The 21,831-nt window shown below is 38.9% G+C and overlaps 1 protein-coding gene across 1 annotated transcript in view; it reads left to right on the top strand.

The window, feature by feature from the left end:
* Positions 1-21,831, top strand: part of OBSCN (obscurin, cytoskeletal calmodulin and titin-interacting RhoGEF) — a 4,979,884-nt gene that overhangs the window by 3,810,066 nt on the left and 1,147,987 nt on the right. Inside the window, exon 60 of the mRNA XM_044066040.1 lies at positions 9,641-9,907. Within this exon, the coding sequence (XP_043921975.1) occupies positions 9,641-9,907 (267 nt within the window). The remainder of the gene's footprint in view (positions 1-9,640; positions 9,908-21,831) is intronic.

The following is a 21,831-nucleotide window of genomic DNA, read 5'->3' as shown; positions in this document are numbered from 1 at the left end:
CTATTGACCTTTGCTGATATTGGAACCAAAGTTAACTCACTAACACATGTGGTGTGGAATGTCGCACCTCTAGCAGACTACACATATCTTGCATTTCAGAGCATTTTCTGAAAAATAAACTTAAAAAGCATGATAATCAAACATGAATATTTTGTGAACAATAAAAGTTAAAACTGTACCAACAGCTGTTTTATCACTAAAAAATATTTTCTACAGTGATAATTGTCAGTCAACATAGTCTTTTCTAGAAACTCTGTAATATGTTGTAATGCGCTCTAGTCCCTCCATGGGGAGGGAGGGAAGGATATTGATCTGAACGAAAAGAAGACAAAATGAATCTATTGTTATGGTGAGTATATAACTTTCATATCTGATATTGTCTTTTTTCACCCAGTTCAACCTTTGGGACAGATTCTTTAGCTGCCACAACCCTGTGATATATTGGTGTGATGAGTACATAACTTCTGTTTATGGAACATGGCTGTAATCTCTTTAATTTCTTCTATAAAGGTATTCCATAGACCACAGTCTCTTCTTGCCTGCAGTAAATTCCTATAGGGAAGGGAGCATATTAAATATGGTGGATGAAAACATTTACCATGCAAACAGTTTAAAGTGGCTGTGCTTTTTCTGTAGAGGCCAGTAGTGATTAGTTTTCCAGGACAATGTGTCTGCTTCAAATAATTAGCTATGCCATAACTTATGAAATAGGTCAATATGAAACCAGAGCTATTCTCCACAATATTTTCTAAAAATTGTTAGATAACATGTGTACCTCTTTGCACAGAAAAAAAAATCTATTAACTTGTAATAGTTTATGGCATAATTTTGTAAAATGTCAAGATCGTAAAGGCATTCCTTTTCAAATAATCTTATAATCAGATTGGGATAAGAGGACGCAAAAGCGGCAGCCATTGCTATTTCCTGTTTTTGTCTATAATCTTTTATATTGTAAATGAAAACAAGATGAATTACTGGGGTAATGCCAAAACCGTTCATAATGGCCGTACAGAGGCTTTGTATATCCAGTGAAATCACCCTATACCTTCACTCCACCTTATGTCATTAATCTTTTGAAACACATCCTCAGAGTCCTTAATATTGTTTAATTTTCACTACCTGCTTTTGTAAGTAATGATTTAAACAGGCTGGTAGCCTGAAATAATTGACCTTCCTATAAGATCAGTCATATTTTTGTGTATCCTTGGGAGGCAATAATAAGTGGTAATTGTAGTTTTCTTAGACAGTAGCTTTCTGCAAACAGCTTTGAACTCAGAATACCCTGACCTGGTATCCTTCAAAAGCAGTTGTAGTTCCACCTCTGCTTGATTGCAGTGGCAGCTATTCACATGTTCCAAAGTGTTATCATCAGTCATATGTCCTTTACACATTTTTAAATACTGAAATGCATTCGTAACTATGACATTCTTGCTATTATCAACCATCATTACAGCAAATTTACTGTAATTTGCAAGACTTTGAAATCATAGTGGATATGCATTGTCCCAGTTTCTCCGTAACCAGTTTGGTGGATATGAGCATCCTGAGATGATGTAGCAACTGTCTCATGTTCACTGACAATCATTTAATCCTTAAAGAAGCAGACATAGTATTTGAGAGATATGCATACACATTGTCACTGGAGGCAAAACCCTCACATACAGACACTGATAATGACAACCAGGTTGTTAGAAACACAAATGCTACACCCACCACACATTATATGCAGCTCACACATAGACCAATATATCCTATGGCACTTTAATGCAATCTTCCCAAACCCCAAAGACCTTGCAGACATTTCAGTGTAAAAATCTTCATCAGCAAACTCAAAAGCACTCTAAAAAACAACACCCAAACGCTATACATACACCCATACCAAGTGAAACCTCATTTACTAAGCCCATGAAGCGAGCCAACAACTGCCTAGGACGTAGATGAGTCCATTATGTGACATAATAACGCCCTTCTCACCTGGCTGAACTAGGAGAAAGTAATGGTTAGTTTCCTATCAGGAACCAGGATCCAACAAGTTATGCACACACTCAAGTCATTGCACCACAGGTGCCAGTATGATTCAGTCATAGTTCATGTAGGTGTAAATAACCTACGATGTACCTCCCTAGACTATATAAAGAGAGACACAGTGGAGCTATCGCACTGTGTATCAAAGGTTGGTATGTGCCTAGCACTGAGTAGCATTCTTCCTTCACCAAGGATGATGCTACAATGCAAACAGAAAATTGTCTTTTATAATTAACTTAGTTTTGGTGTCATTCTAGGAGGATACAGTGTTTGTTAGCATGGGAGGATATGGTCAACAGAACATGTTGCTTTGTCAAGGATGGCCTGCTCCTATCCCCTGTAGGTTTTTGAACATTGGTGAAAATATTGTTTTCCCCTACTGAGCCTTTTAGGCAATGCCAAATTGACAAGTCTTCCAAAAGAGCAAAATTTGTCTGAAGCAGCCTAAAGGTATTACTGCTCAGTGCCAGGAGTCTAAACAAGAAGCACCACACCCTCCAAGCCCTCCACATCTTGGAGAATGCAGTCATCTGTCAGTTACCGAGACATGGTTTAAAGCCTTGGAGAGTACCCCAGTAGTGCAAGGCTTCACTACTTTCTGCACATTTAGACTAGCAACTGCACAGGCAGTGAACAAAGGTGGAGGTGTCTTAATCTACATCAGTAACTATCATACCTCCGGACTGGTTAAATAGGATGATGCATTGTTTCTCCACATGAAATTTACCATTGACAAAGTCCCATACCATATCCTAGCAAGGTATAGGTCATTCTACATGATCCAGGAAGCCCATAGCTTAGACCTGCTGTAGACACTCATCATTCAACCAAATACAATACTCATTGTTGACTCATTACTCCTCCATAAACTGGGAGTCCTACACTACCACAAATATACAGGTACAGAGATTACTGGACTTTGTTAACACAAACACCACAGACCAGATAGTGTATACACCCACTAGAGGGGCAAACATATTAGACCTGGTATTCACATATATGGGAGAGTGTTTCACCCCTCCCCCCACAGTGTTGTGTTCTCTCTAGAAAGGTCAGATCACAAAGGTTCATAGGTGCATACTAGGCTAATGATCACTAGGGCCCTTATAATCCTAGCCATGCAACCCCAATGTGACCTACAAATTTGATTTATGTAGGTGATGATTTACTGTCTATCTCTGTCCGTCAGAGTCATAGGAGCCAAACCAGGAAAGAATTTCAGATTACCCATCCATTGGTCAACGTTGCACTTAAAAAGGGATAGGGAGAAACACTGTTTCCCATCGATAGGGAGCCTGTTCCAAAGAATGGGAACAACCCCCAATCCATGTGAAATCAGTTCTTTAACCCTGTAGTAGTTAGGAATTGTTCTAAGGCAAACTACCTCATATTAGGTCATAACCTATCAACATTTCAAGCCCCCCCAAACTCAGATAACACAGGAACCTATGTGGAGCTGTTCACAGAAACTCTGTACAAACACGTTAGTAGTTGCATAGAGGGTACTGTTCTTAGCAGAAGTAAGCCCAAATTAAACTGAAAAAAGCAAGCCACCCTGGTGGAATCAAATATTAAACAGGTTGTACAATAAAAGAAAAAAAAATGTCAGAGCTAAACCTCGGAAGTGCAATACTTTCTTATCCCTCTGCACACAGGCAGATCATCAGTGGATCCAGGGAATTGCAGACCCATTAGTCTGACTAGTCTCATCTGCAAAGCCATGGAAAGAATTATCATGGAAATGATTAATAATGACATAGGAAACCTTCAGACACTAGACTCAACCCAGTTTGGTTTCATCAAGGGCAGGTTGTGCTTACTAAAGTTGGTAGACTTCTCTGAGAAGGTCACCAAGGCAATGGACAAGGGGAAAACAGTGCACACTGCCTCCTTTGACCTGGCTAAGGTAATTTGGTACAGTACCTCACTCAGGCATTGTTAATAAACTCATGGAATTAGGCATAACCTGTATGTAATGCACTGGATAGCCAACTGGTTCACAGTAGGAGTCAGGATGTTAGGACTGTGGAGACTGCTTCCAGTAACAGGCATGTCACCAGCAGTGTTCCTCTGAGCCCCATGCTGGGTCCACTGCTGTTTGGCATCTACTTCTTGGAAGTCAAGGTCAATGTCAGGGGCCTCTGGCTGACCAAATTTGCAGATAATTGCAAACTAGTAGCAGTCATTGAATCTCCCCAAAGCACAAACACCTTGCAGAAAGGTCTAAAACAGAAAAGTGACTGGTGCCAAAGCCATGGCTTAAAACTCAATGCCAAAAAATGTACCTTTTGGGAAGTCAGCCACCTCTGAAAACTAAAAACTACTTCATCAATAAAACACCCATAAAAGTAGACCCAGTAGTCAGGGACTTGAGGGTGCATTTAGTTAGTAACCTGACTTTTGACGAGTGCGTGTCTAAAGTAGTAAGAAACTCATTCTGTGTCATTCAACTTATAAGTAAGGGCATGGCAATTAGGTCCAGGGTGGTCATTGTGCCACTTTATTCAGTCCTCATCAGACCATCATTGAGTATAACACCCCTTTCAGTATGTACCTGACCAGGCTTATTCAACATCTCGAATGTCCACAGAAGATCATCACAAAAAGAACACAGGGCATAAACAAAATGTCCTATGCAGATCATCGTATGACCGTATCTCTGTTTCCTACAAACTGTTGAGAGGTGATCCTTGCTGGCATAAAAGGCTTCCTTGGACTCCTGCCTTTTGGACCTTTTGTATATCTGCAAAATGAAGAGTCAAAAATACTAGATCCAGGGACTACATTTTTCTTACAATATAAATAGGACCTGTCAGATAGACAGCTGTGTGTCTCAGAGAATTCCTAGTCTCTGGAACAGGCTTCATGCATGTGAAGCAAAGCTCTTTCCTAACCCTATTCAAGAGTAACCTGGACCAGTGGATGGGAAACTGGAAATTCACCCCTGGTCTGGCACCTTTGTCTGTGATGGACAGAGGCAGTAGTTTAATCATGCCCTGGCCTAGCTAACATATACCCCCTTAAATTAACCTCTAAAGGACAATAACTCGTTGGAGAAATTTGGGTTGCATGGCTAGGCTTGTAAAGGCCCCAGCAGTCATTAGACTAGTGTACGCCTATGAACCTATGAAAAATAAAATATCTGCTGTACTTTTTGAGCTGATCACCATGCTCAAGGAATTGACAACAGCCAAGAATCTCTCAGACTTTGCCAGCAATTAAAATATATGTTTGCTTTTGAAAAAAAGAAACCAAACTACACATTTTGAAGGGTCTTGGAGCAGTTTGTAATGACATTTATTCTTTATTTTCTACAGGCAGAGTATGTGGTGTATAGGAATCTGAAAAGTTTTATTTACTTGTTTGTTTGTTTGTTTATTAACAATATTAGTACACTAATTAGAGCACTACAGATGTGATGTTTGCTCTGAGAGTGTTGATGGAGAAGTACAGAGAAGGTCAGAAGGAATTGCATTGTGTCTTTGTGGACTTAGAGAAAGCGTATGTGACAGGGTGCCTAGAGAGGAGTTGTGGTATTGTATGAGGAAGTCGGGAGTGGCAGAGAAGTATGTAAGAGTGGTACAGGATATGTACAAGGTTAGTGTGACAGCGGTGAGATCTGCAGTGGGAGTAACAGATGCTTTTAAGGTGGAGGTGAGATTTCATCCAGGATCAGCTCTGTGCTCTTTCTTATTTGCAGTGGTGATGGACAGGTTGACAGATGAGATCAGACAGGAGTCCCCGTGGACTATGATGTTTGCAAATGACATTGTGATATGTAGTGAGAGTAGGGAACAGGTTGAGGAGACCCTGGAGAGGTGGAGATATGCTCTAGAGAGGAGATGAATGAAGGTCAGGAGGACTAAGACAGAATATATATGTGTGAATGAGAGGGAAGATAAAGGAACGGTGAGGATGCAGGGAGTAGAGCTGGCTAAGTTGGATGAGTTTAAATACTTGGGATCAACAGTTCAGAGTAATGGTGAGTGTGGAAGAGAGGTGAAGAAGAGAGTACAGGCAGGGTAGAGTGGGTGGAGAAGAATGTCAGGAGTGATTTGTGGCAGACGAGTACCAGTAAGAGTGAAAGGGAAGGTCTACAAGAGGGTAGTGAGGCCAACTATGTTATATGGGTTTGAGACAGTGGCATTGACAAAAAGGCAGGAGTTAGAGCTGGACGTGGCAGAGTTAAAGATGTTAAGATTTGCACTGGGTGTGATGAGGGTAGACAGGATTAGGAATAAGTATATTAGAGGGTCAGCCCAGGTTGGATGGTTTGGAGACAAAGCCAGAGAGGCAAGATTGCGTTGGTTTGTAAATGTGCTGAGGAAGGATGTGTATATTGGGAAAAGGATGCTAAGGATGAAGTTGCCAGGTAAGAGGAAAAGAGGAAGGGCTACGATAAGATTTATGTATGTGGTGAGAGAGGGCTTGCAGGTGGTTGGTGTGACAGACCAAGATGCAGAGGACGGGAAGAAATGGAAACAGATGATCTGCTGTGGCAATCCCTAATGGGAACAGCCGAAAGAAAAAGAAGTACACTAATTTCAGTGGACCATTTTTATATTCAGCAAAGGAAAACAGTAGATAGACAGTGTAATTACAAGTACAGAACAAAATAAACACTTTACATTGTTGTATACAACATAAGAAAGCAGATGGTTTGAAAATTCTGCATAGACAAACATTAGGTAAAGACAGCACAGTTGTTGGTTATGCTATATGCAATTTTTAGTAGTGGAAGGACTGGAATAGGAGAAGTAGGGGTAGATATGGTGGATAAAGGATGGAAAAGTGGTCAACTGTCAGAGATGGTAATATGGATGACAGTATAGAGCAGAGATAAGAGTTAACTATTATTAAAGGGTCATGAATATAGTTGCTTCTAATATAAAATGCAGGTGATTTAAAAAGAGGCAGCTGAAGAAGATAGTATAGGAAATGAATAAATAGTTACTTGGAAGTATCATAGGACATTGTGTCAAAATTATTTGTCAAAAAGTGGTTATAAGTGCCAGCGCATGAAAACTGTGGATCTGTGATCTGTGTACCAAGTTTATCATACACTTAAGTTGACAGTGGAAGATCTCATCAGTTAACAAGACAATGTGTAGAAACTTAATTTCTGCTTTGTGCAAAGTCTGCTTCCAGTATAAACATTATGTGAAATCTAGGAGATTAGTGTGACATTGATTCTTCTGCTCCAGGTGTGGTTTCCAACAGCTGAAGTTCTGCCTGCTGCATGGTGCAGTAGCACAGAAAATGATAATCCCACTCATTGGCACTTAACGGAGTCTGACTACTTCTCCAAGGCCCACAGAATAAGCTCTATGACCATAAGTTGTGAGGGTGTTTAGTTCAGCCAGGTCATACCTGTTTCCACTTATATTTACTTCCCACTGATGCCATTTATACTGCATGGCTGATTGGTAAAACCTTTGAAAATATTTCAGGCTGCTGTTCAAATTCTGCAAATATGCAAAGGAAAATATTTATTTATTTGTTTAGTTTGTTTTTGTTAACTACAAAAAAATTAGGAGTCATCCACTTTCAGTGGAGTTTGAGGAAAACTCCAATACAGTGAAAATAAAACATTTTTCTTGTTATTGTTTACATTAAAGGAAACAGCAGTGATCACAATGTATTTGTAATGTCATTTTGGAAATTGTTTAGGTAATAAAATTCATCTGATCAATAGAAACATAATTACATCATTTATATTGCTAGTATCAGTGCTGCATCAGTCGGCAGTTATAAGACATTAGAGACCTAGGATTTCTGTTGCACTGGATCTGCTAAATTAAGAGACACAGAGTACTACATTCACACATTGCATTCTGGTTTGTCTCCTTGAGAGAGACATTATTTAGAAGGAGAGGATGATGACATACAAAGACTGCTTGGTCAGTCTAGTTTCCCTTTACCATCCCATGGAGAACAGCCAGCACAATGTTTTCTTTTTCATTTCAACCTTCTAATCCCATCGTAATTCTCTGTTGGTTCCATGTCACATTACATTTTCCCACTGTAGCTGAATTCAGATGAACCATCTTTTATGGTAGGATGTTACAAACAGTATTTGATGCAGGATAGTTTTAAATTCTTCTTGAAATATGTATAAGCATTATATTAAACCACTGCAGTCAAGTGGAACTACAATTGAGTACCATTCCCTTGATCACTTGCTTATCAAACCTCACACCAAAGATTTTTCTTAAAAGTAAAGGACAGCTTTTCCGCAGGAAAGAAAGCCCCTCTGTATCTCCATCCTCCCACATGCCCGTCTGTCTGTATATGGTAACCCAAGATAGCGCAACAGTGTGGAAAAAGGGAACTTCCATATCCCCACTGTTCATTATTACTCCTTGTCATTTAATAGCAGGTCAACTAAAATGCATCTCTGTAGTTGCAGTCAGCCAGGAATGAAATCAACCACAGAGAGTGAATCCATTCTGACACATATGGTCCTAAGAAAGTTGTCACTAAAAAGATGTTTATACGCATGCACTATGTTTAGGGAAATGGTGAGTTCACATGAACTTTACAAATAAGTCTTGAACTATCTGTGATATTAGAATGGTTGTAAAGTAAACACAAACATTGTTTTGTAGTCTGACATTCTTTGTTATAGCAATAACCCATGGCTGGGTGTGAGTAATGCTGGATTTACCTATGGTTGGAGTGGTTTAGTCACAAGGGCAAGGCCACCAAACAAAACCAACTGTGGGTAAATCCAGGATTACCCACACCCAGCTGTGGGTTATTACTGTTATACAATGACATTATTTAAGAAAAAAGTTATTTACATTTTCTTAAGTAATGTCATTGTATAAGGGCATTGTGCTGCTCTTCTGCATTTTCCCCTGGTATCTTGGGACTTTCCTGATGTACTGTGTATACGTATGGAACTTTTGTTCCCACACTTATGCATTACATCAGTGCTGTATAAAGGAAGCAATGGAGAAAGGAAGATCTCCATTGTTTTTTTTTTTTTTTTTTTTAATTAAAAGAAAAGAAACCAGGAGATTTTCACTGTATGGGAGAGATGGGACAGGGAAAATAAAAGGATGATCAGGCACGTTTCTCTAGTTTTGCAAAACATACCTGAGTATCCTTTTGTTTTTGTCTGTCCCGTTTCTGTCATTCATTTGAAGTCTCCGGTTTTTGTACTTTTTTTTTTTTTTTTTTTTTTAAATAAAACAAAGCGATTGCTGATATACACTACAATAATGCTGAAATGAAAGTGAAATTTTCATAGCATATATCAATGGAAGAAAGTCGGAGCAACCAGATTTTTTTCCATTGGTAAATGCTCAGTTTACAACGGGCATGCTGGTTGAGCTGACCAATCAGCATGCTCATTTTGAAATGTTAATGGCCAATTATTGTATAATAAGAAATAGATTGTAGACACTGAAACTGATATATAATATGTGCATGATTGCCAACAAGGTTTGGATGCCATTGTATAACAGAAATGGAGAGGTATAGAACTCACAGATTATACTTCTTGCATTAGAATAGTAGTATTTCTTTGTTTCTTTATGCACTGACATTACAATATTTCCTTTCAGTGAAGAAATCAAAATTGTAATATAACTGTTCTTAATTTTCACAGTTGCCACAGCTGCATTCATAAGGGAGCTTCAGAATGTAAAAGGCGAGGAGAATGGGACAGCAACCTTCACCTGTGAATTGTCATTGTCTGGCATCCCAGTAACATGGATGAAGGGATCTAATGCAATATTACCCAGTAAGAAATTTGACACAAAAGAAGAAGGAACTCTCAAGGTTCTGACAATTAGAGATTTGAAGCCAGAGGATTCTGGAATATACGCCTGTGTTGCAGGCGATAAACAAAGCACAGCTAGTCTGGAAGTGAAAGGTAAATATTTCCTCCCCTTTTTCAGCTGCACTAAGTCCATTTTATCAGTGCACCATTCATAACTGCCTTCTCTTGCCATGTTCTCACACATTAATTTGTATAACAAAGGTATTGCATACTAGTTGAAAACAGTATTGTATTCCAAGCATGCATATTTTAATGTTGTTGTAATCCCTACACCTTTCAGATTTCTGTTGAAAATGTATAAGTTCTAACACACATCCAAGGAAATGATTTTCTGTCCCTCATTTCTTCTCTTCCTTACTACCCAGTATATTTCTGTCTCTTTCTTATGGTTCATAGCATACTGAGATTATTTTCCTAGAAATGCTATGACTCCAGTGTTAGTTACTCAGACTCCTTTGTTCAGCTTCCTGTTTGTGTATTTATTTTTTGTTGTCTGAGTAAGATTCCACTAGGCCAGCAAGGCCAATGAAATATTTTTAGGGGAGACTCAAGATGGCATTTGTAAAATCTGCAAAGAGAGGGTTAAAGGTACAGAGTTAAGGATACCTGAATAAAAGGCACACACAGGAGCTGCTTCATCTTCAACACGTTACTGAAGACTGAAGGCCCAAGCCATTGCCATGACTCAAACCCAAAATTGTAGTACACTAATCACATATATCATATGTTACATATTTCTGTTACTGAAGCTTAAAGAAGAGCTCCACTCCAATGCTGTTAACATAATCCCACTGTTAATTCTTCTCCCTAGCTGTTGTTCTGTGTTCAGAAACCTTCAGCATCTCTCCATTTTTTTTTTCATTTTTACCTATTTCGATTGTCAGCTAGAGCACCTTCTGCATGGAGACATGCGTGAATGGGCGTACCTACATTGAAAGTTGTGCATCAGGCCTGGCAAGCCGGTACGTAAAAATTAACTGCCAATCATTAGCGGACCGGAGTTCCGCTGTGGTGACCCCTAGCCGGGAAAAGCCGAAAGTCACAAACAAGCCTATTTCCCTGCCAGTGCCAGAGATCATGAGGATTCCAGCATATTTTCTTTATTCAAATCTTATATTGTATCAAAAAAGAATTCGTCTCAATCTGCATGACTTTGGCTGTACAGTAGAAAAAGGATGGCCCCCTGTTGTAGAAGGTAGTATCAGTCCACAATAAGGATGCCCCCCCTGTTGTAGAAGGTAGTAACAGTCCACAATAAGGATGTCCCCCTTCCCCCTCTGTTGTAGAAGGAAGTAACAGTCCACAGAAATCACAAAAACTGATAGAACAAAGAAGAGCCATTAAGACAATAAAGTGGACTATTGAGGATAAGAAAGAAATTATGTATTGTTACTATTATGCAAAAAGCCCAGAATTTCCAGACACAAGATATACAAAATGATTAAGAGAGAAATTAGAGGAACGAAAAATACTTCAGCAAGAAAAACTGTCAGAAGCTTTGAATGAAAACTTGTGTTCATTAATACAACAAATTTGTGAGAAACAGTATATAGATCAAGAAATCTTGATCTGTTTGGAAAAAGAAGCATCTGAGGAAGTGTGAAAATATAAACAACAAAACCAAGAGATATTTGAAAAGTATAAAAAAGAAATATGGACACGAGAAAGAATGAGAGATTTGATATGGTGCAATATTTATGCAAAGGAGAAAGCCAAATTAATCAATGTAAAGAAGGCAGCCCCAAAGATATTTGAAGGGAAATGCAGGCAAAGTCATCTGGATATAGAAAATTTCACAATAAAAAATTAATATCGCAAAGATGGAATGTAGAAAAGAAGATCAGTAAAGTAGAAGTAAAAACAATAGAAGTTGAAGTTATGACGTGCCTACAAAGTGAAGGATTTGATGTAGAAGGTTTAACACAGGTTACATCACAGCGGGATGGAGTGAGTCCCCAAAGCAGGGAGAAACAGGAAGATCAGGAAACATCTGAAGAAGAAATATGGACATGGGAAAGAAAAAGAGATTTAATATGGTGTAATATTTATGCAAAGGAGAAAGCAAAACTAACCAATACAAAAAGAGCTGCACCAAAGATATTTGAAGAGAAATACAGGCTAATGAATCCAGACATGGAAAACTTTACAATAAAAAAAATAAGAATACAAAGAGGAAAAGTAGAAAAGGAGATTAGTAATGGAGAACTTAGAGAAATAGAAACTGAGGTTATGGAGTACCTGCAAAGTGAAGGATTTGGTGTAGAAAATCTAAATCAGAAAGCACCACAACAGGATAGAGTAGTGGATATCCAAATTAAGGGGAAACCAGTGGAACAAGAAGCAATTGCTTAGGTGCCATATGAAGATAATTTGGAGCCTTCCATAGGAAACTAGTATAAACGTTCACTTGATGCTAGACAGCATGGGAAGGAACAGGAAACTGTGGAAACTCTGATGCAGTCAATGTTGAGGAGTGATAGGCCAGTGAGTTCCCATATGATAGAGCAATGGACAGCACAGGATGAAATTGATGAGAATGTGTCACAGAAAGATGCTACAGAATCTTCTATAGAATGCCCGCAGGAATTGGAAAACAAGGATGTGCCCTTAGTTTGGAAGAAAATTAGCTAAGAGAAGAATTGCTTGATTTAATAGACATGGCAAATATGTCAAGATCAATGAAAGAAATAGACTGCAGAAGGTTAATAAAACCTAAAAAGTCAGAAGTCTGATAAAACAAATGAACACAGTAATTAGGACTGTTCATAGGGATCCATGCAATATAACAGAAGTAAACAGGATATATTACTGTGCAGCTAAATTAATAACTGATAAAGTTCTACCACAAGAACACAGGGTAGTGAGGGAAAGGAAGGGGAGAAACTGAATACCATCATGGAAATATTGAATAGAGAAAGTTATAAAGCAATTAAGACAAGAAATGTCACTGTTAGAAGATTATAGAAGAGAGAATAGATCAACAAAAATACTAAGAAAGATAAACGTGATAAAAGCAATGTGTAATATTAGAACAGACCAGGATCTATCATGTAGTATTGCAAATAAAAATTTCAGCACAGGTGGAAAAACTTAGAAGATATGAAGATAAATATAAAGGAAAAGTAGAAAATAAGCAGTTTTGGAGCTTATCTCCCCGGACCTTTGCTGAAAAAGGGCAATAGCTCAGCCAGACATTCCCGGTCAACAAATGTAAAATAAATAAATAAATAATAAATTTATTGATGACCCAAAAAGGTTTTATAGAGAACTGGGAAATAAGGTAAAAGGAATTGATTAACCACCAAAAAAAAAAGAAGAAATAGATACATTTTGGAGAAATATCTATGAAGATCCAGTGGAACATAACAAAGATGCTAAATGGATAGAAGAAGATGTAAAAGAAAGAATAAGAAGTTTAAAGGTACAGGATATGAAATGGGATGAAGCAACACCTAGAAAGATTGAAATAAAATTAAGAAAAGCCTCTAATTGGAAAACCCCAGGCCCAGATGCAGTACCTAACTTCTGGTTAAAAGTATTAACATCTTTGCACAAAGATTTAGCCATGAATAAGAACTATTTATATGCACACCCACAACAGACACCAACCTGGCTAACAACAGGAAAAACAGTGCTCCTACTTAAGAGTGAACCTGCAAGCTACCGTAAAAATTATAGACCAATAACTTGCCTTCTGATGACGTATAAACTATACACAGGAATTGATCCCGACAGAGTTTATATTCATTTATAAGAAAACTCAATTATGGCAGTAGAACAAAATGGCAATAAAAGAAAGTCATATGGAACAAAGGATCTGTTGTTGTTAAATAAAGTCATAGTGGAGAACTGTAAAAAGGGGAAGTATCTAAGCATGGCATGAATTGATTACAAAAAAGCATTTGATCGTATCCCTAATTCATGGATAAAAGAGTGCTTAAAATTGTATAAGATACACTGCACACTGATCGACTACATTACAGTGCCATGAAACAGTGGCAGGCCACTTTGCAATTAAGCCATGATAAAGGACAAATTATAATCCCAGGGTTAAAAGTCCAAAGGGGGATATTCCAGGGTGACTCTCTGTCAGCGTTACTATTCTGCCTTGCCCTTAATCCATTAAGCTGTTTACTCAACAGTTTAGGCCATGACTATAATCTGGCTCCTAGAAAACAACAAAGTGTAAAGACTTCTCACCTTCTTTGTTGATGATTTAAAACTGTATAGCTCATCAGATGAGGAACTGAAAGCACAACTGCAAGTTGTCCACATTTGTTTAGATGATATAAGAATGTCATTTGGTCTTGATAAATGTGCAAAAGTAACCTTTAAAGCAGGAGAACTGCAAGGCCAGGAAAACATCAGTTTGGGACAAGAATGTGATATAAAAGAACTTGAGCAAGAAGGAGTGTATAAATATTTGGGAATTAATGAAGGATCAACAATAAAACACACACAAATGTGAATAAAACTTAGTAAGGACTACTTCAGAAGGCTTAAATTAAGCCTGAAAACAGCACTGACATCTAGGAAGAAAATCCAAGCTATTAACCTGTTTGCTCTTCCTGTCCTAAATTACAATTTTGGAGTGATTGACTGGCCCCAAAACATGTTGGATAGATCATATAGGAAAACAAGATGGATGTTTCATGCTCACCAAATGATTTATAAAATATCAGTGCATACAGATTATATATTCCCCGTTCTGAAGGAGGGATGGGCCTCCTTGAAATTGATTATATGTATAGATCTGCAGTCGTGGCACTCCACACATATCTGCTGACCTCACAAGACCCAAACATAGTGAAAGTTTTGAAACATGAGGAGAATAAGTGTAAGATGACTTCTCTGCTTAATCTAGCAGAAGCTTATCGGCATCAAACAGGAATGGAAATCAAACCTGAAGGAGATAAAAATCAGGCAGCAACTGAATGTGCCAAAAAAACAAAAGAAAGAATATAAGGTGAAGGATCAGATGAAAAGGCAAGAAATGTGTCAAAAGCATAAATATAGTTGCAAGTGTAGAAAACTTCTGGAAGACCCTCATGTTGATCAGGAAAGAACACAAGAATGGTTAAGGAGAGGCGAATTCAAACCAAAAGATGAAAGGTTAATATTGGTGGCCCAAGATAGTGGGTTGCCTTATCCTGGTTTTGGTTTATAAAGTCCACTGAACATGTGGGAGAAACAGACAAATGTAGGTTTTGCAAAACTGAATTGGAAACAGTTGCACACCTTGTTGCTGGTTGCAACATACTAATGCCAGAAGGACTGTATACTGAAAGGCATAATAATGTGGCGAGACTGTTGCACTAGGGATTGTGCAAACATTGTGGCACTGAAGTGGATGAAAAATACTGGAAACATGAGCCACAAACCATTATAGAAAATGAAGTCTGCATCACATGGGATCATCCATTACCAACAGTTCAAAAGACAGATGCTAGAAAACCAGATATAGTGGTTCAAGAAAAGAAGACAAGAGTAGCATTGATCACTGAAATTGCCACACCCAGTTACTACAGTGTCTTGCGTACAGAGAGACACAAAGTCATAAAATATTAGGATATGTAGGCAGGAACGAGAGCAATGTGGAAGAAAGATACCCAGACAGTTCCAATAGTAGTAGTAGTAGCAACGAGTCTTATAAAAAAGAATTTGCAATCATGTTTAGATATGTTACCAATACATGTAACTCCATACGAACTGCAGAAGGAGTCATTACTGGGCACATTGCTGGTGCTGTGAAGAGCATTACTGGCTGACATCAAAGATTGAAACAAGACTAATTTCATGACCTTCAATCGTACTTTGACTTAGGAATGGAGTCCATTCTCGTCATGGTATTTGAAACCCAAAAGACTTGGAGAAATTAAAAATAAAATAGAAATGGAGTAGGGAGTCTGAATGGAAAGATGTTAGTCAGCAAAGGAGAGTAGTATTGCTGGAATTCATTCTCAGGTCTTGGTGAGTACCTTCACAAAGTGGACCCTGTTTTTACAAAATGTCACCAAGACAACACCGATATATTGACTGCATTTTATATAGTATATATCACAGACAAGTAGGTTAGCAGATAAATGGACAGCTGGGTGCTCAGGCCCCATAGTAAAAAAGTGCCCACTTCTGGTAGTCACTCAAGACATGGAGACATTCCTACAATGGGGTTAGTCCAGGATCAGGGAGAGGATGGCCCCCGTGTTGTAGAAGGAAGTAGTAGTCCACAAAAATCACAAAAACTGACAGACCAAAAAAAGAGACATAAAGATGATATAGTGGACTATTGAGGACAAGAAAGTAATTATGTATTGCTGCTGTTAGGCAAGAAGTGCAGAATTTCTGAATAGAAGATATTCAAAAAGAATAAGAGAGAAATTACAGGAAAGAAAAATACTGCTACAAGAAAAACTGTCAAAAAGCTTAAAATGCAAATTTGTGATCATTAATACAACAGATTCATGAAAAAAACATTGTATAGACCAAGAAACCTTAGGCCATTTGGGAAAAGAAGCATCTGAGGAAGTGCAAACATATAAAGAATAAAACCTAGAGATTTTTAAAAAGGTATAAAAAGAAACATGAATGTGGGAAAGAAAGAAAGAGAGGTCTGATGTGGTTCAGTATTTTTGCAAAGGTGAAAGCTAAACTAATCAACACAAAAAAGCAGCTTCAAAGATATTTAAAGAAAAATGCAGACAAAGGCACCCAGATATGACAAATTTCACAATATGAAAAATAAGCCCATGAAGGGGAAATGTAGAACAGAAAATGAGTAAAGTAGAAGTTAAACAAATAGAAGTTGAAGTTATGGAATACCTGTAAAGTGAAGGATTTAGTGTAGAAAGTCTAACACGGGTTATGTCACAAGATGCCACCTAATTTTGGTTTTATATTGTTAGCTTTCAGTGAAATGAGATTCATAAATATAAAAGCTAAGTTGGTGAGGGCTACACCCCCCCACGCCCCCTAACTATATATAATAACTCCAGGATCGCACTACAGTGGGGAAAAGGGCATATATGTTTTATTTGTCCAACAGTACTTACATTTTTCAGTGATTTGAGCTTTCAGTGATTTTTTGAGGCTGAATTGAAATTCAGTGAAATGAGGTTAAATGAGTTTTATATATATACATATATATATATATATATATATCTATATATATATACACACACATATATATATATATATATATATATATATATATATATATATATATATATATATATATGTATATGTGTGTGTGTGTGTATGTGTATATATATATATATATATATATATGTGGATCTACCTGACATTGCCGACACTCCAGAATGCCGACACCATATGATCGACATTCAGAATGCTGACAGTGCAGAACTGGCATCTCACTATAGTGCGGAATGGAAAAATTTCCATTCCTGCACTGTAGTGCAATCTCGGAGTTAGTATATTAAAGTTATGGGGGGGGGCACAGGGGGATTTTCCTTTTATTTATTTTATTGTACATTTGTTGACCGGGATAGTCCGACTGGATGCATGTCCATTTTCAGCGGAGGCCCGGGGAGAAAAGCTCCAAGGGTAAGCAGATACAGCATTACATAATACCAGCATTACATATTACAAACAGACTATTTACAGTGATTACGTAAGTAAGCAAGTTAAACAAGTTCCACAGGTTAGAGTTAATCCCGAGCGTAAATCAGGATTAAATTAAATTACACAGTTAGCTGGTTAACAGATTTTTACACATTCTAGAGAGAGTTAGCCAGACTTGATACATTGACATAGCCAGTTAAGTGCCAAATGTTGTTTGAGTCTAGTTTTAAATTGCCCTAAGATAGAAAGTAAGGTAATATCAGCTGGAAGAGAGTTCCAGAGTCTACTTACAGAGTTTGCAAAGAGAGAGTCACCGGCTGTGTTATTAATTTTGCTAGTCTGAATTAGTAGTTTGTTAGAGGATCGAAGAGGCCTAGGATTGTTATAGGGGTGATAATATTTTTAAGTGCAGGAGTATTGTCCAGATTATAGAGGATTTTATAGGCCATAATCAGTTTGCGATCTGTAGTGAGAGTAGGGAACAGGTGGAGGAGACCCTGGACAGGTGGAGATATGCTCTAGAGAGAAGAGGAATGAAGGTCAGCAGGACTAAGACAGAATATATGTGTGTGAATGAGAGGGAGGATAGAGGAATGGTGAGGATGCAGGGTGTAGAGGTGGCGAAGGTGGATGAGTTTAAGTACTTGGGATCAACAGTTCAGAGTAATGGTGAATGTGGAAGAGGGGTGAAGAAGAGAGTACAGGCAGGATGGAGTGGGTGGAGAAGAGTGTCAGGAGTGATTTGTGACAGATGAGTACCAGTAAGAGTGAAAGGGAAGGTCTACAAGAGGGTAGTGAGACCAGCTATGTTATATGGGTTGGAGACAGTGGCACTGACAAAAAGGCAGGAGTCAGAGCTTGACGTGGCAGGGTTGAAGATGTTAAGATTTGCACTGGGTGTGACGAGGATGGACAGGATTAGGAATAAGTATATTAGAGGGTCAGCCCAGGTTGGAAGGTTTGGAGACAGAGCCAGAGAGGCAAGATTATGTTGGTTTGGACATGTGCTGAGGAGGGATGCAGAGTATATTGGGAAAAAGATGCTAAGGATGAAGCTGCCACCTAACAGGAAAAGAGGGAGGCCTAAGATAAGGTTTATGGATGTGATGAGAGAGGACATGCAGGTGGTTGGTGTGATAGAGCAAGATGCAGAGGACAGAAAGAAATGGAAACAGTTGATCTGCTGTGGCGACCCCTAACGGGAGCAGCCGAAAGAAGAAGAAGAATCAGTTGGTTATACTAGATTAGGCTGGGTAGTTCAAGCCTCCCAAGCTGATTTAGATTGATGCAATGATGTATCCTAAAAGGCAGCCCAGTGGCAAACCTGGCAATGTGGTTGTAGCAAATTGAGAGTTTGTTAAGGACGGTCTTGTTTAAATTCGAGAGTAGAGGGGATGCATACAGAAGGGTTGAAAGAAGGTGAGAGCGAGCTATGGCAATTTTAGCTGGAGGGGTTAGGAAGGCTTTTATTCTGTAAAGTGACCCTAGTTTTTTTTTTATTGATGGTTTCGATAGTTTGGTTAACATGTAGGTTGAATTTTAGATTATTATCTATGATGACACCTAAGGGCGACCACGGTGGTGCAGTGGTTAGCATTGCTGCCTCACAGCAAGAGGTTCTCCGGTTTGATCCTCAGCTGGGGTGCCTTCTGTGCGGAGTCTGCATGTCCTCCCTGTGGTCGGGTTCTCTCTCCGTGCTCGGTTTCCTCCCACATCCCAAAGACATGCTGCAGGTGGATTGGACACTCTAAATTGGCCCTAGGTGTGTGTGTTTCTGTGTCTGAAGTGAAGGCGCGGGGGTTGGCACCTCGACACCGTAGTGGAAGGAGGGGCGCCGGGCTGGCAACTCGACACCGTAAAACTCCACTGCCATTCAATGTGCGGACAAGGTGATCCGCTGTGGCGACCCCTAACCGGGAAAAAGCCGAAAGAAGAAGAAGATCTATGATGACACCTAATAGTTTTGTAGAGGGGTCAGGGGAGATTCTTGTGCCATCATTTGAATTTATGGAAAAGGTGAAAGCGGTAGACCTACGTGTTGGTGAAAATAACAGCATTTTAGTTTTTGGGGGGATTTAGGATCAGATGGCATTCAGAAAGCCAGTTTTCTATTGTATTAAAGATGGTCTGGGTAGCTGACCATAACTCTATTGGAGATGTGGCCGAGCAAATCAGAGTAGAGTCATCAGCATATTTTATACAGCTGACTTTTGGGATGACAGTATAAAGGTCATTAATGAAGATGGAGAACAGCAAGGACCCTAGTATAGAGCCTTGTGGTACTCCAAGGGTGTTAGGTAGAAGATTAGAGAGTTTGTTCTGCCAGAGGACAGCCTTCCGTCGATCATTCAGAGAGGATTGAAACCATTGGCGGGCTCTAGTTTCTAGACAGAATGTTTGCTGGGTGTGGATTAAAAGTTGGTGATCAACCATATCGATTGCCTTGGAAAGCTCCAAGAAGAGGGCTGAGGATATATAATTATTGTTGCGATTATGGTTTATGGTGTTGGTAAAGGTTTGGAGGGCTGAAGTAGTGCTGTGATGAGGACGGAAGCCATGCTGAGTGTCTGCCATAAGGTGATTCTGGATTAGGTGGTCCATGAGTTGTCCATGAATACATTTTTCCATAGTCTTTGCAAGTGGAGAGAGTATAGCTATTGGCCTATAACTGGAATATTCAGTAGAGCTGCCTCCTTTGTGAAGTGAGATTACATAGGATATTTTCCAGATGGTGGGAATTTTAGCTTCTACTATGGTTCGTTTGATTAGTTTTGAGACGGGGTAAGCAATAGCATTGGCTGATTTTTGTAGGTACTCGGCAGGGAGTTGATCAGCAGAAAGTGTAGCGGGTTTTAATTTTTTGATCAAGGTACAGATAAGTGAAGTGGCGACTGGTTGGAAGCTGAACACGAGTAGGTTTCTAGGGGTGGTACTTTCAGGACCAGGGGAGCTAGGAGGTAGTTGACTAGCTAGGGCTTGAATTGTCTCAGTAAAGAAGCAGTTAAAACTGTCAGAAACATCTTCAGGGGTTTTATCAATAGTAGTAGCAGGGATAGGGGTTGAAGTTTGTCCAGGATGTAGTAGATTATTTAAACCTGCCCAAAACTTCTGAGGGTTATTTTGGTTTACTGTCTGTAAATTACAGTAGTATTGTTTTTTGTCTTGTAAAATGGATTTTTTAGTTTCGTTCCTGGATTGCCTGTATTTAATGTGATCTTGGGGGTCTTTAGAAGAATGCCATGAAGCCCATACTTTGTTTCTAAGGGTAATTTTGAGTTTAGACTCTTTAGAAAGCCATGGCACAGTTTTTGCCTTTGTTCTCTTTGAACGAACAGGTGCATGCAAATCAAGGATCTCAAGGAATTTGTTGTTAAAGTATGCTACTGCTTCCTCTAAGGGAAGGTGTTTTAGAATAGACCAATTACACGAGTTTAGTTCTTGTTGGAATTTGACAGGGTCAAAGTTTTTATTGTTTCTAACCTTTCTGAGTAAGGGTTGTTGGGAATTAATGGCTTTGTGCTTAATTACATATGTGAGAAGGTGATTGCTTAGGCCATCAGGGAGGGTACCAGAGGTGTACAGTTGGGGGTGACTATTTATGAGTATCTATTTATGAGTACCCAGTCAAGTATGCTTTCTTTTTGGTTGGGCTTACCTATCCTGGTAGGCGTGGATATGATTTGTGTAAATGCATGCAGGTTAATATGGGTGGTTGGGGATTCTGAGGAACAGATGCCCCAGTCTATGTTAAAGTCTCCAAGTAGTAGGGTTTCTTGGGGGTAGTAACATGATAGCCAGTGCAAGATATCTTCAAATGTAGATATATTGTTACCTGGGGGAATGTACATACAGATGATATTAATGCATTTATTTTTATTAAGTTGCAATTTGGTGGCAAGAATCTCTGAGTTATTAATCTGAGGTGGTTGTATTACATCTATGGTGACATTCAACTCAGATTTATAGAGTACAGCTACCCCCTTCCTGGAAGCACAATCCAGCCTGTGTATGTTGTACCCAGGTGGTAACACTTCATTGTCTGTAGTGTTAGGTTTTAACCAGGTTTCAGATAAACAGAGAATCTCAGGGGAGTGGACATCCAGAAGTGTATGCAATTCATGTACCTTGTTATTAATGCTTCTAATATTGAGATGACGGGCTAGGAGAGAGTTAGTTGGCCTATTAATTGTAGGTTTGTAGTGTAGATTTCAAGTAGAGGGGGTATGTGTATCTGAAGTGGGTGGGCCAGGATTAGAGTGAATATCACCACCAGGTATTAGGTTAAGTCTATACTTGGTGATGAACTTTAGGAATTTGTTTATTAGTTTGTGGTAGTGTTTGGATCTAGAGCTAATGTGCATGTGGTTCAGATGTTGATAGACTGAACAAGATGTTGGATAGTACCTGGTACTGTAAGTATGGTTGAAGGTGGGAGG

Source organism: Protopterus annectens, chromosome 3.part0 (assembly GCF_019279795.1).
Source record: "Protopterus annectens isolate FY-2018-M chromosome 3.part0, PAN1.0, whole genome shotgun sequence".
Lineage (NCBI taxonomy): Eukaryota > Metazoa > Chordata > Ceratodontiformes > Protopteridae > Protopterus > Protopterus annectens.
This window is presented reverse-complemented; position numbering and strand designations above follow the sequence as displayed.